This window comes from Oncorhynchus masou, chromosome 10 (genome assembly GCF_036934945.1).
Source record: "Oncorhynchus masou masou isolate Uvic2021 chromosome 10, UVic_Omas_1.1, whole genome shotgun sequence".
Classification (NCBI taxonomy): domain Eukaryota; kingdom Metazoa; phylum Chordata; class Actinopteri; order Salmoniformes; family Salmonidae; genus Oncorhynchus; species Oncorhynchus masou.
Window position 1 is genome coordinate 27,149,147 of NC_088221.1, and position 19,394 is coordinate 27,168,540.

The 19,394-nt window shown below is 44.4% G+C and overlaps 1 protein-coding gene across 2 annotated transcripts in view; it reads right to left on the reverse strand.

Moving 5' to 3' along the window:
• Positions 1-19,394, reverse strand: part of LOC135547441 (immunoglobulin superfamily member 3-like) — a 95,508-nt gene that overhangs the window by 28,085 nt on the left and 48,029 nt on the right. For both annotated transcript variants that reach the window (XM_064976469.1, XM_064976468.1), the window contains exons 3-5: positions 18,676-19,095; positions 15,336-15,722; positions 9,649-10,056 (exon numbers count right to left, since the gene is read on the reverse strand). In XM_064976469.1, the coding sequence (XP_064832541.1) occupies positions 9,649-10,056; positions 15,336-15,722; positions 18,676-19,095 (1,215 nt within the window). The remainder of the gene's footprint in view (positions 1-9,648; positions 10,057-15,335; positions 15,723-18,675; positions 19,096-19,394) is intronic.

Genomic DNA, 19,394 nt, shown 5'->3' on the forward strand with positions numbered 1-19,394 from the left:
AGTCTGGCTTTTTTATTGTGGTTTTGGAGCAGTGGTGTTTATACTTGCGTAGTATTGTTTGTACAGACGAATGTGGTACCTTCAGGCATTTGGAAATTGCTCCCAAGGATGAACCAGACTTGTGGAGATGTGCAATTTTTTTTATGAGGTCTTGACTGATTTCTTTAGATTTTCCCATGATGTCAAGCAAAGATGCACTTATTTTGAAGTTCGGCCTTGAAATACATCCACAGGTACACCTCCAATTGACTCAAATGATGTCAATTAGCCTATAAGAAGCTTCTAAAGCCATGACATCATTTTCTGGAATTTTCCAAGTTGTTTAAAGACCACAGTCAACTTAGTGCATGTAAAGGTCTGACCCACTGGAATTGTGATACAGTGAATTATAAGTGAAATCTGTCTGAACAATTGTTGGAAAAATTGCATCAGTTTGCATCAGTTACTTGCTTGCATCAGTTACTTGATGTGGAATAGAGTTCCATGTAGTCATGACTCTATGTAGTACTGTGTGCCTCCCATAGTCTGTTCTGGATTTGGTGACTATGAAGAGACCTCTTGTGGCATGTCTTGTGGGGGTATGCATGGGTGTCTGTGCCAGTAGTTTAGACAGACAGCTTGGTGCATTCAACTTGTCAATACCTCTCATAAATAAAAGTAGTGATGAAGTCAATCTCTCCTCCACTTTCAGCCATGAGAGATTGACATGCATATTATTAATATTAGCTCTCTGTGTACATCCATCCTTTTTTGTGGCACCTGATCACACGACTGAACAGTTATCAAGGTGCGACAAAACTAGGGCCTGTAAGACCTGCCTTGTTAAGGCGGCAGAGAATCGCTTTATTACAGACAGACTTCTCCCCATCTTAGCTACTACTGCATCAATATGTTTTGACCATGACAGTTTACAATCTAGTTACTCCAAGCTGTTTAGTCATCTCAACTTGCTCAATTTCCACAAGATTTAGTTGAGGTTTAGAGTTTAGTGAGTGTTTTGTTCCAAATACAATGCTTTTAGTTTTAGAAATATTTAGGGCTAACTTATTCCTTGCCACCCACTCTGTAATTAACTGCAGCTCTTTGTTGAGTGTTGCTGTCATTTCAGTCGCTGTAGTAGCTAACGTGTATAGTGTTGAGTCATCCGCATTCATAGAAACTCTGGCTTTACTTAGTCAGTGGCATGTCGTAAAAATGGAAAAAGCAAGGGGCCTAAACAGCTACCCTGAGGAATTCCTGATTCTAACTGGATTATATTTGATAGGCTTCCATTAAAGAACACCCTCTGTGTTCTGTTAGACAAGTAACTCTTTATCCGTATTATAGCAGGGGGTGTGAAGCCATAACACATTGTTTTTTCCAGCAGCAGACTATGATCGATAATGTCAAAAGCTGCACTGAAGTCTAACAAGACAGCCCTCACAATCATGTTATCATCAATTTCTCTCAGCCAATCATCAGTCATTTGTGTAAGTGCTTTGCTTGTTGAGTGTCCTTCCCTATAAGCATGCTGAAATTCTGTTGTCAATTTGTTTTACTGTAAAATAGCATTGCATCTGGTCAAACACATTTTTTCCCAGATGTTTACTAAGGGGTTGGTAACAGGCTGATTGGTCGGCTATTTGAACCAGTAAAGGAGGCTTTACTATTCTTGTGTAGCAGAATGACTTTGCTTCCCTCCAGGCCTGAGGGCACACACTCTCTAGTAGGCTTAAATTGAAGATGTGGCAAATAGGAGTGGCAATATCATCTGCTATTATCGTCAGTAATTTTCCATCTAGATTGTCAGACCCTGGTGGCGTGTCATTGTTGACAGACAATTTTTTCATCCACACGGACTTTACGGAATTCAAAAGTACAATTCTTGTCTTTCATAATTTGGTCTGATACACTTGGATGTGTAGTGTCAGCGTTTGTTTGCTTTTCTTGTCAATGAAAAAGTCATTAAAGTAGTTTGCAATATCAGTGGGCTTTGTGATGAATGAGCCATCTGATTCAATAAATGAAGGAGCCGAGTTGGCTTTTTTCCCAAATTTTAATTTAAGGTTTTTTTAAGGCCCCAAAGGTTTTTTACTATCATTCTTTATATCATTTATCTTTGTTTCATAATGTAGTTTAGTCACATGATTTCTTAACTTGCAGTACGTTTGCCAATCAGTTGGGCTGCCAGACTTATTTGCCATACCTTTTGCCTCATCCCCCTCAACCATACAATTTTAAGTTCCTCATCAATCCAAGGGGATTTAACAGTTTTTACAGTCATTTTCTTAATGGGTACGTGCTTATTAGTAACTGGAATAAGTCGTTTCATAAATGCGTCAAGTCCAGCATCTGGTTGTTCCTCATTACACACCACAGACCAGCAAATATTCTTTACATCATCAACATATGAATTACTGCAAAACTTATTGTATGACCTCTTATACACTATATTAGGCCCAGCCTTTGGAACTTTGGTTTTCCTAGATTATATTGTGATCACTACATCCTATGGATTTGGTAACTGCTGTAAAGCAAATATCTGCAGCGTTAGTAAAAATGTGATCAATACATGTTGATGATTTAATGTACTGTTTGTAACTACCCTGGTAGGTTGACTGACAACCTGATCCAGGTTACAGGCACTGGTTACAGTTAGAAGTATTTTCCTGAGTGGGCAGAATGATGATAGCCAGTCAATATTTAAATCACCCAGAAAATATACTTCTCTGTTAGTATCACATACATTATCAAGCATTTCACACACATTATCCAGATACTGATTGTTGGCACTTGGTCTATAGCAGCTTCCCACAATAATGGGCTTTAGGTGAGGCAGTTATTGATTAATTAAAGCATACATTCAACTATATAATAAATTTCACTTCGTTGTTTACCCATCTTAAATTATTACTATTATGTTATGTAGTATTTGAATGGTAAATCAAGGTGTAGCCTAGGCCTATTCACAATACAGGTGAATGCATATTCAATAGGAGTTATTGCATATTCAAATTGAGTTATTGACCTGGTTTTAGCGGATTTCATTGGGCTACAGATGAAAAACAATCTATTTCCCTTCCATTTGGGACTTACTTCATTGTACTGATCAACAACATTTGTATAGAAGAAAGCAATCTCTTATTTTATGTGTCTCTTTAAGCCCCATGATGTCATTCACACACATGGTCAGTTTGAGACTCGAGCAAAGATCCTCTTGCTAACTGCTTGTGCAGCAGAAGTGGTGATACAGCCCAGACTCCCAGGGAGTGTAGTGGTTCCTCAGGACAGGCTCGAGCTGGCCACCAGTAAGTGGATCCGGAGCAGGAAACGGTGCTCTCACACTATAAGGAGACATGGGCTGCGCTAATAGACAGACTTGATCCTCTCTCAGTAGAAGACGTGAGACACATTTCATGTTCTAGTATCGAAAAAGTAGTGAGGAGTCAGTATACCATGCAACACTAATAAGGTTAATGGTCACCAGTGGTTGAACGGGGGAGGACTCTCCTGCTGAGATTAGCACACATTTACCCAGGGTGCACCGGGGCTTAGTTCTAGAGCCCTGTGCCAACGGAGCACAGATCAATTTATCATGACTGCCCGGGAGGCAGTGAATGTATGCGTCTCATCGAAGTGAGTGAGTGAGTTTGTAACGGTGTGAGATAGCAGAGTTCAGAACTAATGGTGATGCAACACCAAAGAAGGCTCCAGGGAGAGATTTGCTCTAAGAGCTGATACCTGACCTGCTTCTTTCTCTAGCCAATCCAAACCTTCCTCATTAAGATAAGTCACCCTGGTCCAGTTAATAGGGCCAACACAGACCTACACTACAACACTTAGAGAGTTGAGAAAGAGGAGGAGGGGAGATTCCCTGGTATAGTACACTTCACTACACAGTTCATGCAGATATCCCTCCGTAACATCTTCCATTCTAGTCTGCGATTCTTACCCATTTCAGTATCTTACTGCCCTCATGTACAGTGGGGCAAAAAAGTATTTAGTCAGCCACCAATTGTGCAAGTTCTCCCACTTAAAAAGATGAGGCCTGTAATTTTCATCATAGGTACACTTCAACTATGACAGACAAAATGAGAAAAATATCCAGAAAATCACATTGTAGGATTTTTAATACATTTATTTGCAAATTATGGTGGAAAATAAGTATTTGGTCACCTACAAACAAACAAGATTTCTGGCTCTCATAGACCTGTAACTTCTTCTTTAAGAGGCTCCTCTGTCCTCCACTCGTTACCTGTATTAATGGCACCTGTTTGAACTTGTTATCAGTATAAAAAGGCACCTGTCCACAACCTCAAACAGTCACACTCCAGACCAAAGAGCTGTCAAAGGACACCAGAAACACAATTGTAGACCTGTACCAGGCTGGGAAGACTGAATCTGCAATAGGTAAGCAGCTTGGTTTGGAGCAATTATTAGGAAATGGAAGACATACAAGACCACTGATAATCTCCCTCGATCTGGGGCTCCACGCAAGATCTCACCTCGTGGGGTCAAAATTATCACAAGAACGGTGAGCAAAGATCCCAGAAGCACACGGGGGGACCTAGTGAATGACCTGCAGAGAGCTGGGACCAAAGTAACAGTAACACACTACGCCGCCAGGGACTCAAATCCTGCAGTGCCAGACGTGTCCCCCTGCTTTTTTTTACCTTTATTTTACTAGGCAAGTCAGTTAAGAACAAATTCTTATTTTCAATGACGGCCTAGGAACAGTGGGTTAACTGCCTGTTCAGGAGCAGAACGACAGATTTGTACTTTGTCAGCTCGGGGATTCAAACTCGCAACCTTTGGGTTACTAGTCCAACGCCCAGTACATGTCCAGGCCCGTCTGAAGTTTTCTAGAGAGCGTTTGGATGATCCAGAAGAAGATTGGGAGAATGTCATATGGTCAGATCAAACCAAAATAGAACTTTTTGGTAAACAAACACGACAAGTTGAGTTGAGGACAAAGAATGCTGAGTGGCATCCAAAGAACACCATACCGACTGTGAAGCATGGGGATGGAAACATCATGCTTTGGGGCTGTTTTTCTGCAAAGGGGCCAGGACGACTGATCTGTGCAAAGGAAAGAATGAATGGGGCCATGTATCGTGAGATTTTGAGTGAAAACCTCCTTCCATCAGCAAGGGCATTGAAGATGAAATGTAGTTGGGTCTTTCAGCATGACAATGATCCCAAACACACAGCCCGGGCAACGAAGGAGTGGCTTCGTAAGAAGCATTTCAAGGTCCTGGAGTGGCCTAGCCAGTCTCCAGATCTCAACCCCATAGAAAAGCTTTGGAGGGAGTTGAAAGTCTGTGTTGCCCAGCAACAGCCCCAAAACATCACTGCTCTGGAGGAGATCTGCATGGAAGAATGGGCCAAAATACCAGCAACAGTGTGTGAAAACCTTGTGAAGACTTACAGAAAACATTTGACCTCTGTCATTGCCAACAAAGGGTATATAACAAAGTATTGAGAAACTTTTGTATTGACCAAATACTTATGTTTCACCATAATTTGCAAATAACTTCATAAAAAATCCTACAATGTGATTTTCTCATTTTGTCTTTCATAGTTGAAGTGTACCTATGATGAAAATGACAGGCCTCTCATCTTTTTAAGTGGGAGAACTTGCACAATTGGTGGCTGACTAAATACTTTTTTGCCCCACTGTACATGTATTTCAGAGCGAGAGAGCGAGAGAAGCGGTGAGTGAGTGAGACCTCTTTCTGATTTTTACAAGATCCGATAATTCATGTCTATGCAGATTTCCCTATTATTCACTTGTCATCTCTCCCTCCTCCCAAGCGCTCTCCCTCCTCTCCTCATCCCTCTCTCCTGGGCAGTGAGTTGTCCATTGTGTCCTTCAGGGTGTGTAATCGATGGATTTATGTCCAGACTGTTGGCTACTGCTGTGACAGCAGCCACAGTCCATAATTCTACATTAGATAATAACTCTCCTCTCTCGCTCTCCTTCCATCTCTCGTTCAGCCCTTCCCTCCCTCTCTCTCTCTTCTTCCATCCATCCATCTCCATCACTGTCGGCCTCTGTGATGGGAGAGAAGTTCACACTGAAAATTCCTTTCCTATTATATTACCTTAATATGCCCTTTCCTATGTATGTGTCGTTGTGAGTCGATTGTAAGTGTATGCCTTTTATGTGTGTGCATGTCTGCTTATGTATGTGTTTGTTCGGTGTAAGGACCTGGGCTTGTCATCACAGACCTGCCAACCCAATCACTCCTGGGCACTCTTCAGCCAATCAGCTACCAGGATCCCCTAATGAACACTTTCACCATAGCAACGCATCACCTCTCTGTCAAACCCCAGAGGACACTATCACTAATCCCCAAGGGCCAGACAGCCAATTTGGAAAAAGACGCATTGTGAAAAAAGGGAATGGAAGAACAGAAGGAGAAACAGATTTAAGGAGAAGAGAGAGAATAGAGGAGAGGATGAACAGAGGAAAAGAGTGCAGGCCTATTTATACCTTGGCTGACTGTCACTGCTCTTCAGAGGAGACTTCAGTAGAGACTGAGGCAAGCAGATGCTACACATCTTGAAGACACAAGGACGCGCACAGAGGCACAAACACGTGATACAGACACACACAGGGAAACTGACACACATACTGTATACACAGAGACAGGCATGCACAAATAAAATAAAAACAACGTGTTGGAACAATAACAAAATAAACATCTACATAATCTACATACAGGTAACTGCCAAAATAATGGAAACACTTGAGTAAATGAGGGATGCAAAGTATATTGAAAGCCGGTGCTTCCACACAGGTGTGGTTCCTGAGTATATTAAGTTATTAACATCCCATCATGCTTAGGGTGATGTATAAAAATGCCCAGTTGCCCATTATTTTGGCTACCATGGCTAGAAGAAGAGATCTCAGTGACTTTGAAAGAGGGGTCTCAAAGGAGGTTAGTGTGTGTCTCAGTCACCAGATCTCAACCCAGTTGAACACTTATGGGAGATTCTGGAGCGATGGTCATTAACAAAACACCAAATGATGGAATATCTCATGGAAAAATGGTGTCACATCCCTCCAATATAGTTCCAGACACTTGTAGAATCTATGCCAAGGCGCATTGAAGCCGTTCTGGCTCATGGTGGCGAAATGCCCTATAAAGGCATTTTATGTTGGTGTTTCCTTTATTTTGTCAGTTACCTATAATTAATCAGTTTTTACTACAACACAACAAATGGCCAATTAAAAAACTGACATATTTTCTCTCCCTCCACAGCACCACAATACTCTGCTGCAGGGACTAATCCCTTCTCTCTCTGTGTGTGTGTGTGTGTGTGTGTGTGTGTGTGTGTGTGTGTGTGTGTGTGTGTGTACTGAGCCCTTGGTTCCCCCAGCGCCTCAGTCAGTGCACCGCTCCACTGCCTCTCTCAGTCAGTCTGTACCAGTGATGTTCAGCTTAACTCACTGACAGAGGAAAGCCTGCCCACTGCTAAACACATTTTCATTTTAATAATTCTAGATTATCTGTGTGTATGCAAGTAGTGCGGGGGTGTGTCTCAAGTCAAGATTGTGTGTGTGTGTTGTGTCCATAATATCATGAAAAATAAAAACTATATCTGAAGTCAGAATGGTGTGTGTGTGTTGTAGTGACACACACCCCTTGGCTCTGCATGAATAAAGCATGCTTTATTTTCCAGCCTCTCAGTGAGCTATTCATCACAATATCTTACAACAGGTAGGAAAATGACTGCCCTCTTTGTGCTCCTGACATCCCCCGCACACGCTTACCAACTATCTAGGCCCGGAAGGACTGGGCGTGTGTGTGTGTATTTGGGTGCTCACTCTAGAGAAAATCTAAATAAATGCCAGCGATGACCCTAATGTGTGTGTATATGTGTGTGCGTTGCCTGTTGCTTAAGCTTACAACTTTCGTGACAGAGATGACCCTAATGTGTGTGTTCGCCTGTTGCTTAAGATTACAACTTGTCGTGACAGAGATGACCCTAATGTGTGTGTTCGCCTGTTGCTTAAGATTACAACTTGTCGTGACAGAGATGACCTTGATATGTATATTGTATGTGTGTCCGAGCTGAAAAGGTAAAAATGTGTCGATCTGCCCCTGAGCAAGGCAGTTAACACACTGTTCCCCGGACACCGATGGCGTGGATGTCGATTAAGGCAGCCCCCCGCACCTCTCTGATTCAGAAGGGTTGGGTTAAATGCAGAAGACACATTTCAGTTGTACAACTAACTAGGTATCCCATTTCCCTTTATATGCTCTGTGTGTGTGTGTGTGTGTGTGTGTGTGTGTGTGTGTGTGTGTGTGTGTGTGTGTGTGTGTGTGTGTGTGTGTGTGTGTGTGTGTGTGTCAGGGTTCCATGTGTGTGATATATAGATATCTTCCTGATATATAGGTCTTCCTGAGTCATTGGGCAGCAGGGTAGCCTAGTGGTTCGAGTGTTGGACTAGTAACCGAAAGGCTGCAAGTTCAAATCACCGAGCTGACAAGGTACAAATCTGTCGTTCTGGCCCTGAACAGGTAGTTAAACCCACTGTTCCTAGGCCGTCATTGAAAATAAGAATGTGTTCTTAACCTTTTGCGTGTAGGGGGCAGTATTTTCATTTTTGGTTAAAAAAACGGACCCATTTGAAATGGCCTATTTCTCAGCCCCAGAAGCTAGAATATGCATATAATTGTCAGATTAGGATAGAAAACACTCTAAAGTTTCAAAAACTGTAAAAATATTGTCTGTGAATATAACAGGACTGATATTGCAGGCAAAAGCCTGAGGAAAATCCAATCAGGATGTGCCTCTTATTTTGAAACCTCTCTGTTCCTCGGCATGCCTATCCTCCATTTAAAGGGATATCAACCAGATTCCTTTTTCTATGGCTTCCCTAAGGTGTCAGTCTTCAGACATAGTTTCAGGCTTTTATTTTGAAAAATGAGCGTGAAGGATCACATTGTGTAAGTGGAGAGGTGGGGGCTCTCAGAGTGAGTTTTGCGCAACTGAGTAAAGCGGCCATTGTTTCTCCCACTGTTATTGAAAAAGCTACACACTTGGTTGATATATTATTGAATATATATTTTAAAAACAACTTGAAGATTGATTATAAAAAATGTTTGACATGTTTCTGTGGACATTATGGATATTATTTGGAATATACATCTGCGTTGTCGTGACCGCTCTTTCCTGTGGATTTCTGAACATAACACGACAAACAAATGTCGGTATTTTGGGTACATTTGTTGTGTAACTGGGAGTCTTGTGAGTGAAAACATCCGAAGATCATCAAAGGTAATCTATTTTTTTGATCGCTTTTCTGATTTTCGTGACCTAGCTACTTAATGCTTAGTGTACATAATGTTATGTTATGCTATCTACAAACCTACAAACGCTTGGATTGCTTACGCTGTAAAGCATATTTTCAAAATCTGAGACAACAGGTGGATTAACAAAAGGCTAAGCTGTGTTTTGCAATATTGCACTTGTGTATACTTGTGAATATTTTTTAGTAATATTATTTGACTGTGGCGCTATGCTATTCAGCGGTTGCTGATGACAATTATCCCGGGAACCGGGATGGGTAGCGTCAAGAAGTTAACTGACTTGCCTAGTTAAATAAAGGTTAAAAAACAAACAAACAGACAAAAATTCCCTACTACACACACTCACCCACGGTCTTAACAGTGATGGTTTTGGTGGCAGATTTCTCTCCTATTATCTCCCAGCTCTGCTCTGGCTCAGTCCCGGCTTCCACCCACTCTGTGGCCGTGCACCGGTACAGCCCCTCGTCCCCAGGCAGGGCGTTGTATAGGGACAGGGTATAGATGTCCTCCCGTACCCTCTCTACCCGGATCTCCCCGTAGCTGGAACGCTCACGGTACCCAGGGCCTGGTCGGACGGTCCCGTCGCGGTCTACGGAGACCAGGTCCTGGGGAGAGGTGGAGCCCTGCTTCTCACTCCACTGCCAGGCCACAGAGAGAGGACCCGTGGTGGAGTGGATGGAGCAGGTCAGCTGGACCACGTCCCCCTCCTGGACCTCTGACGAGTTACTGGACAAAGACACTGTGACATTACTCTCTGGTGGAGGGAGAGAGGAGAGGAGTGGGGGGAGAGAGAGAGAGAATTCAGAGAGGGAGGGTGAGGTAGAAGGAGTGACAGAACATATACAAAATAAGTCAAAATAGACCAAAACGTCTCCAATGACATTTTGACAGGGTTTTACATTTAAATAATTAAAAACACTAGAACCAGGCTTCACATGTAAAACAATTCAGAAGACAAAAAGAACCCCGGCAGTATCGTGTCTACCAGTGACTGGAGTATCCTACTGACTAGCCTAAGCATGTACTGTATTTATGTCACAGCAGCCTGTATCTGTGGAGATGATCACTCGACTCTGAACTTGGGGCAGCTGAGAAAAAGAGAGAGAGGAACTGTCAGAGACACACATAGACCCCAGTGGACTGATGCGTTCTGGTTAGCAGATCCCACTTCTGACACCTAATGTAATGCAGCTGATACCCAGGTCCACCCAGGGCTTAGGGGCCGGGCCTGAGTTCACACGGCCCAGCGTCTGAGGGATTCCTCCTCAGAAGAAAGTGCAGGAGGATAAAAGTCTTTAGCTGCTCGTCCCCTGTGCTTTAAAACAGACCCTCTCTCTCCTTCTCGCATCACTTCAGCGCCTTTCACACACTGCAGAGCCTGGCAGAGTGCTGCCCGGCCCCAACACCCCCTTCAACCCTCGGGTGAGCTGAGTTTACAGGGAGGGCTTCTTTCTCCCTCCCTCCATCTCGTTTTCTCTGCTGTCAGAGTATGAGGGGTTGACTGGGTGCTCACCACCCCTCCTACCAAGCCCCAGCCCTGGGAGAATACAAAATGAAGCAGCCTTTCCACACTTACATGAACAAATGGAAGGCCTCCATCCCTTTCTCTTCTTCTCGATCTTTTAATTTCACCACAGCTTTTCCCCATGTTAAATACATTATACATCGTCTCTGTCTCTCGGCTCTTAGTGTCAATGTGGATTTGTATGAACATCACAGATGGTTAGGCAGGCAGAGGGCAGCTTCTCTCCTCTTCAAACCCGCCTGTTTTTGTCTTTCTCCTCTTTCAATTCTCTCCCTGTCTCCCAATTGTTCATTCTCTCCCACCATATCCCTTTCTGTTCATGGGTCTCTCTCTCTCTCACTCTTCTGTGTGTTTCTATCCCTGTTTCTCTTCTGTGTGTCTCTCTCTCCCTCTCTTCTGTGTGTGTGTGTCTCTCTCTCCCTCTCTTCTCTGTGTGTCTCTCTCTCCCTCTCTTCTGTGTGTGTGTCTCTCTCTCCCTCTCTTCTGTGTGTGTGTCTCTCTCTCCCTTTCTTCTGTGTGTGTGTCTCTCTCGTGTGTTTCTATCCCTCTCTCTTTACTCCTCTCTCTCTCTCTCTCTCTCTCTCTCTCTGTCCCTTCCTTTTCTGTGTGTCTCTCTCTCTCTCTCTCTACTGCCTGTCTCTCACTCCCTCTTTCCCTTTTCTCTGTGTGTTTGTAATTCATAGCAGCGCGTTTACCCCTCTTCCCTGCCCAAGGTAAACTCATTCATCAGGACTGATTTGTCAGCACTGTTTACACCTCTCTCTTCCCGTCCTCCTGCTCTCAACCCTCTCTAACCCATACTACCCCATCACCGCTGTTAATGGGTCCAGATACAAGGGATGGTAACTAGAGGCGGGTGAGTTGGGGGAGTTAACCTGACCCCATACCCCTCTACCCACTCTCCATTAAGACCTCCCTCCCTGCTGTAACCATGGTTATTAAACATACAATGCTTTTATAGAACATTAAATCTATGTTAGGGAAACAAAAGGTCCCATTGGGGAGAATCCCTGGGGATTACTGGGGCCATGTGGGGGCCAGGGGGCTTTGTTTTGGGACAGTTTGGGCGGGAGTGGAGTGAAGTGGGGGGTTCTTGGGTAAGGTCAGGATGGTTGGGTGCAGGTGGTGGATAATGGCATGTTTAGGGTGAGTTGGGGTGGGTTGTTATTGTGTTTTTATGCTGGTAACAGCAGGCTTTAGCATTCAACACCAGCCCTTAGAAAGAGAGTGTGAGGAATAGAGAGGCTTTTGCTGCAGACTGGGGGGGGGGGGGGACTGAACTACTAGACAGAGAGGATACATCAGAATAGAAAGAGAGAGGATGAGAACATTGGGCACTGGAGGTTTTGGGAGGGTTATATTAGCTAGATTAGGCTTCATATCGCCTCCCAGTGTTCCAGCACGCCCCTAGTGGCCAACACTCTGAATGCCCAGCTGAGTCACTCAGCTCCAGCAGAACACATTAATTTAGCCCGGGGATCCATTAGTGGGCCCTGGAGAGCTAGGCCCCATTCCTTCCTCTCTCCTTCTTCACACACTCATTTCACGGCTGTTAGTTCAGCCTCCTGCATCCTCCTCTCCAGCTCTCTCCATTATCCAACCTAGCAGCTCACTCGCAGCTCTGAGCTAAGGAAATGAGAAGGACCACAATACTGCATTACCAATATTTAGCGATCCACTCAGACAGAAAATGAGCGATGGGGGAAAAGTCGATACAGTTCCATATCACAATATTATTTTGAACAATATTATATTGATACTTTGACCCCAAGTACGAATAATATTTGAATTGCTAGGTAGTGTTAGCTACCGCTAGTCATCTCTGTACCTGCACCCAAACTCCAGTATTTGTCCTTCTATGGCCTTGAAACAATTGAGACATGGATTGTGTATGAATGCCAATCAGAGGGTAAATGGGCAAGACAAAATGTAAGTACCTTTGAACGGGGTATGGTCGTACAGTTGAAGTCAAAAGTTTACATAGACTTAAGTAGGAGTCATTAAAACTCATTTTTCAACCACTCCACAAAGTTCTTGTTAAGAAACTATAGTTTTGGCAAGTCAGTTAGGACAAGTAATTTTTCCAACAATTGTTTACAGAAAGATTATTTCACTGTATAACAATTCCAGTGGGTCAGAAGTTTACATACACTAAGTTGACTGTGCCTTTAAACAGCTTGGAAAATTCCAGAAAATGATGTCATGGCTTTAGAAGCTTCTGATAGGCTAATTGACATTGTTTGCGTCAATTGGATGTTTACCTGTGGATGTATTTCAAGGCCTACCTTCAAACTCTTTACTTGACATCATGGGAAAGTCAAAAGAAATCAGCCAAGACCTCAGAAAAAATTGTAGACCTCCACAAGTCTGGTTCATCCTTGGGATCAATTTCCAAACGCCTGAAGGTACCACGTTCATCTGTACAAACAATAGTACGCAAGTATAAACACCACGGGACCACGTAGCTGTCATGCCACTCAGGAAGGAGACTCGTTCTGTCTCCTAGAGATTAACTTACTTTGGTGCGAAAAGTGCTAATCAATCCCAGAACAGCAGCAAAGGACCTTGTGAAGATGCTGGAGGAAACAGGTACAAAAGTATCTATATCCACAGTAAAACGAGTCCTATATCGACATAACCTGAAAGGCCGCTCAGCAAGTAAGAAGACACCATCCCAACCGTGAAGCACGGGGTGGCAGCATCATGTGGGGGTGCTTTGCTGCAGGAAGGACTGGTGCACTTCACAAAATAGATGGCATCATGAGGATGGAAAATTATGTGGATATATTGAAGCAACATCTCAAGACATCAGTTCTAGCTTTGTCGCAAATGGGTCTTCCAAATGGACAATGACCCCAAGCATACTTCCAAAGTTATGACAAAATGGCTTAAAGACCACAGTCAAGGTATTGGAGTGGCCATCATAAAGCCCTGACCTCAATCCCATAGAACATTTGTGTGCGGAACTGAAAAAGTGTGTGCGTTACACCAGCTCTGTCAGGAGGAATGGGCCAAAATTCAAGCTTGTGGAAGGCTACCTGAAAATGTTTGACCCAAGTTAAACAACTTAAAGACAATGCTACCAAATACTAATTGAGTGTATAAACTTCTGACCCACTGGAAATGTGATAAATAAATAAAGCTTAAATAAATCTCTCTCCTACTATTCTGACATTTCACGTTCCCAGTGACCTAAGACATGGAATTTTTACTGGAATTAAATGTCAGGAATTGTGGAAAAACTGGGTTTAAATGTATTTGGCTTAGGTGTATGTAAACTTCCGACTTCAACTATAGGTGCCAGGTGCAACAGTTTGTGCCAAGAATTGCAACGCTGCTGGGTTTTTCACACTCAACAAGTTGCCCATGTGTTTCAAGAATGGTCCACCACATTAAGGACATCCAGCCAACTTGACACAACTGTTGGAAGCATTGGAGTCAATATGGGCCAGCATCCCTGTGGAACGCTTTCAACACCTTGTAGAGTCCCTGCCCCGACGAATTGAGGCTGTTCTGAGGGGGGAAAAAAGGTGTCGAAGGTGTTCCTAATGTTTGGTGTACTCAGTGTATAGTGAGCAATATGTTTGGAACAGAAAATCGCAATAAAATCCAAGTATCGAATCGAGATTATCACAATACATATCGTATCGGCACCCAAGTATCATGATAATATCATCTTGTGAGGTCCCAGGCAATTCTCAGCCCTATAGAAGATAATGGTGTTATAAAGAGCGGTTTATTCTCAGTGAGACTCACGGTCCACAATAGAGGCTCTATTGTTCTCTGGAATAGAGGTATCTGACCTCTGCTCTGGGAGGATGCATAATGTATATCATTAGAAAAGCATACTACTATCAACGTGTCAATCAAATGTCGTTTAACTCAGTGGTTCCCAAACTGAGAAACGCGCCTCCCGTGGGGGACGCGACGGGTCGGCCGGGGGGTGAAGAGGCGCAGGGGCCCCAATTCTTTAAACCTATTCTTGAAAATTGTAATAGTATAATGCAAGGTGCAATTTAGAAATGATCAGTTCCTCTTGTCATATTAGTCATTACATACCTTAGAGCTATTTATACCCAGCCAGAAATGTCCAGATCAACTTGCCCATGTATGCTAAAAAAAAATTGCCCATAGATATTGTTGTAATTTTTGGGTCAATCACATAAATACAGATTAGACATGGCAAAATGTATAGAATTTCAAGGAAATTTGCTTTAAAACTGCTAAATGTTCTTTGCACCCACTGACAAAATGTGTAGAATTTCAGGAAATAATCTTTAAACCTGCTAAATGTTCTCTCCACTAACAAGAGGGGTGTGAATAGTTTGTGTCATGAACAGTACTTGTGCCCATAGAAATAGATGTGGTGCACGCAGAGAGGGGCACAGGATGTTCCCCAGTGCTGGAAGGGAGGCCCTCAAGTGAAAAAGTTTGGGAACCCTTGGTTTAACTGACCAAGAGGCTTTTTAGTACCAAAGGGGCCAATAGCGTGCTGTGTTGATACTCACTGATGGGCTGGACGGTGATCTGGACGTTGCGTGACCTCTTGCTCCGGTCTATAAAGTCCCCAGTGGGCGTCTTCTCCCTCTCCGTGACTCTACAGATGTATTTCCCAGCATCCTCTGGTCGGAGGCGCTGCAACTTTAGCAGGTGCACGGCGGGGCTCTCCTTACGCACGGTCATGTGACCGGCGGCCTCGCGCGCCACATAGTCGGGTCCCAGGACGGGCACAGCGCTGGGCCCTATCACGGCAACCGACGAGCTGCTGAACACCCACGACACCGAGAAGAAGCGCTCGGGCACGCTCTGGGCATCGATGGTGCAGCGTAGCTCCAGCGGCTCGCCCGCCGTGAAGGACCGCCGCTCCGTGCTCACCTGGATAGAGAAGTCCCGATCTGGGGGATAATGAAAAGAGAAGGATGTTACTTTCCACCAGGATGCTGAAGTCCCGATCTGGGGGTATGGAAGGAGAGGGGGAAGGAAAGGGGAGAGAGATAAGAGAAATTGTCATCCCTATTTTAACATTTAGCATCAGTATGGTTTCAGCTGCCAGTTTCTCCCAAAGACAGAGAGAGGGAAGGAGTTATCAACTCTGATTTAGCTGTTGCATATATCACATATTCCCTCATCCTCATAACACATGAGAGCATGACAAGCTGCTCGGGATAGAGACCTTCTTTAAATACCAGCATATGAAATTAAGATGCATCACACTAACACATCCTATTCTTTAATGTCTGCTGCCTGTCACATTGGGTGCAGAGAGAGCAAGAGAAAGAGGAGACGAAAGAAAAGGAGAAAGAGAAAGAGGGGTGGTCACACAAGGGGTCAGCTATGCCCAGAGTGAAGCACAGCTCCTACAGCCGCCTCCTCTCCTCTCTCATCCTCCTCTCCCCTTGGTTTCACCTCCAACACAGAAACACAGCGAATTAAGATTCTCTACAGCAGACGAAAAAAGCCTCGCCACTCCGCTCGTCTCCTTCGCTCTTCCTGACAGAAGAGAGAGGAGAGGAGGCCGAGCAAAACATTATCAGTGTAGCCGTCTCTGCATACACCTCTGACTGGGCTCCCAATTAAAGATGGACTCAGCACACGGCGGCCCCAGCTTTTATTTACAGTATTCATTTCAACATGATGAGCGGCGGTATGCTCTGTGCATCTCATTCCCTCTCTGCTCTGAGAGGTGCTAGCCCCTGGCTGTAATTATAAAGACTTTAAACAGACTTCCTGAGAAAACACAGTCGTGGAAAAGTTCAAAGCCTGCCATTTGAAGAGGGGAGGGGGGTGACTGTTTACACGTACACACACACACACACAGTGAACTTTCACGCTGAGCGCTTGTCTCTAAAATAACAATGAGCCTAATAGCTAACAGTCTGGCACTGCCTGGACAGATACAAGCAGACTCACACACAAACAGGTCATCACTAACAGAGTGGAAAGCAGATGCCAAAACAAAGGCAAGTGACGATCATTGACCAATGAAGCGGCAGGATATTGCATTGTGACATCAGATCTGTATTCCTGGCTGGATCTAAACTCATGGAGCTGTGACCTGATTTACAAGGACAACTTAGAGTTCAGCAACAAACATGGCCATGGGAAACTGGGTCGTACTCACTGGGCACCAAACTGAAGCAAACAGATGAAAATGGGAAGGTACCATCTCAACTTGTCCAATGAGAAATGCTTTTTACGTTTTCCATTGCACAACGTTTTGAAACTTTTTGCTATGGTGCTTCTTCATGAATACTGCCATGAACAGTGCCTGGGCAATACTGAGAGGTGAGAGACACGGAGGAAGGGAGGAGCTAAAAGTGGAGACATGCACCTGTCAACGGTTTGTAATAAATTAAACGTGAAAAGAAACAGGCCAATCAGATGCAGCGAGAGAGTAGGAAGTTCGAAAACAGAGTTGGGAAAAGATTAAAGGGGGCAAGGGAGAGATGTGGGATGAGACGTTAAAGGGAGAAACAGAGAGGGTCTGAAAACAGAAAGGCAAGGAGAGCAGAGAACAAGAAAGATAAAGTGAAGAAAAAAAACAAAAAAAAAGAGAGGTTTAAAGATGTGTAGAGGGAGAGATGTGACGAGAAAGGGAGAGAACGATAAAGTGAGGGAGAGAGAGAGATGGAAAGACAAGAGGTCCATTAGGATTCTGTCCTTGTCTCGCCTCTCTCCTCTCTGTCTGTGGGTGATTAGCCAGTGATGGGGCTGTCTCAGGGTCCTCTCTCTCCCTCCTTCCAATACACACAGCCTAATGAAAGAGCCTCCAATACACACAGCCTAATGAAAGAGCCTCCAACGCACACACACAATCAGTAGACACATACACGCCATGCTCTACTCCCTTTGTCACACTACAACACTCCCATCCATTTTAGATTATAAAAAAAGAGAGTGAAGAGAGGGGGTGTAAGATGCAGAGCTCTATGTGCCTCTCTTGGCTAACTTATTGCTCTTCTGAGAGACAGTCTTCCTATCGAACATCCTCTGATCACGATCTGGGGCGCCATTAACAATCAATGAATAATTCCACTGTCATTCTGCAAAAAAATGTATACAAATGTTGTGCACCATATATCTACTGGAATGGTGTTCCTGGATCTGGAGAAAGACAGTATTGTACTGTAAAGTGGCCCTGTATGTAATGTGTGTTTTGGGGGATTTTGCTATCTTGAACAACTAGAAGTCCTCACAAGGATAGTACAGTGTGTGTGTAGTTCAGACTCTGTTCTTGTTCCCTGTCTGCTGGGTTAGAGGTCGACAGCTAATTATAAGATCATTATCATAAGAAGCATACTATCTCCTCTGTCTCGCTCTCTCGCCTGTTCCGCTCCACCCTCCTCCTATCTCTGGGGGAATTTCCCCATTATAACCGTGGATGGCTGAGAGATTTAACTCTTGTCACAAACAGAGCAGTATGTGTCATATACAGTAGACGAGCCCAGACACAAAGGGAGTTTCACTGTAGGATACACAGAGGGAACACTGAGGAATAGAAATTACATTTCGTCTCTGACTTCAAGGTCACAGGAAGCCCAATGAGATGACGTACTACTATCACTACTATCATGAAACACTCCATTATTGTCAGGGTGTGTGTACTTCCTGCTTCCTGACCCTGTGCAATCTCTGACCCTTGTAACAATCCAGCTTTGTGTTTCCTGTATGCCAGTCAACACATGCACGAATACACTGATAAGGGCAGTCCGTAGAGGTTTGGTAAGCTCTCCTTAGTGCTCTAATGAGCTTAGTGAGAGATACACACTCTCCGAGGGCTGATCAGTATGACGAGTCACAACCTTACACACACAAAAAATCTCGCCACTCCCGTCGCCCCCTACTCACCAGTGGGCTGTATACGTAGCTGGGTCTTGTCGGCCTGCTTGCGGGTCATGGCGAACCAGCTGCGGTCGGGGTCCTGGATCCACTCTGCAGCCTGGCAGTAGAGCAGGCCCTGGTCAGCAGGCTGCAGACGGTGGATGGTCAGCCTGTAGGACGTAGCGCTGGTCTTATCCAGTCTCAGGTCTCCTGATGTCATCCTCTGTTTGTATGGCCCGCTGGCCCGGAGGACAAAGTCCCGGGACAGAGTGAGGATCTCCAGGGGTGGGGCGACAGCGTCTTCTGGGGAGCGCAGGTACCAACCCACAGACAGGTGTGTGTGCTGCTCCGTCGCCCGGGAAACCTCACAGCTGAGCTGGAGCGTGTCTCCCTCCACCTGGGAGAGGGTCTGTGGCGGCGCGGCGACGGTGAGGGAGTCGGGGATGACTGCAGGAGGAGAGGAGAGAAAGAAGGAGAGAGAAAAGATGAGTGTCACATCAGTGGTTCAGTGTTTGCTTAGCACATGGATCAAAGTTGTGGCTTTCATTCCCACATGTACAATATTTACACATGTAAACTTTAAGTGGCTTTAGATTAGCATTTGCTATAGGATATTGTTGTTATATTTCTGTTACATCAGCCCTTTGCGTTGACACCTTCTCTTGTGTATAGCATAACCCTCTCAGACATACAGTACCTCTCCCTCCCCTCAGACCTCACACACAAGCTGTTCACTCCCTTACCAT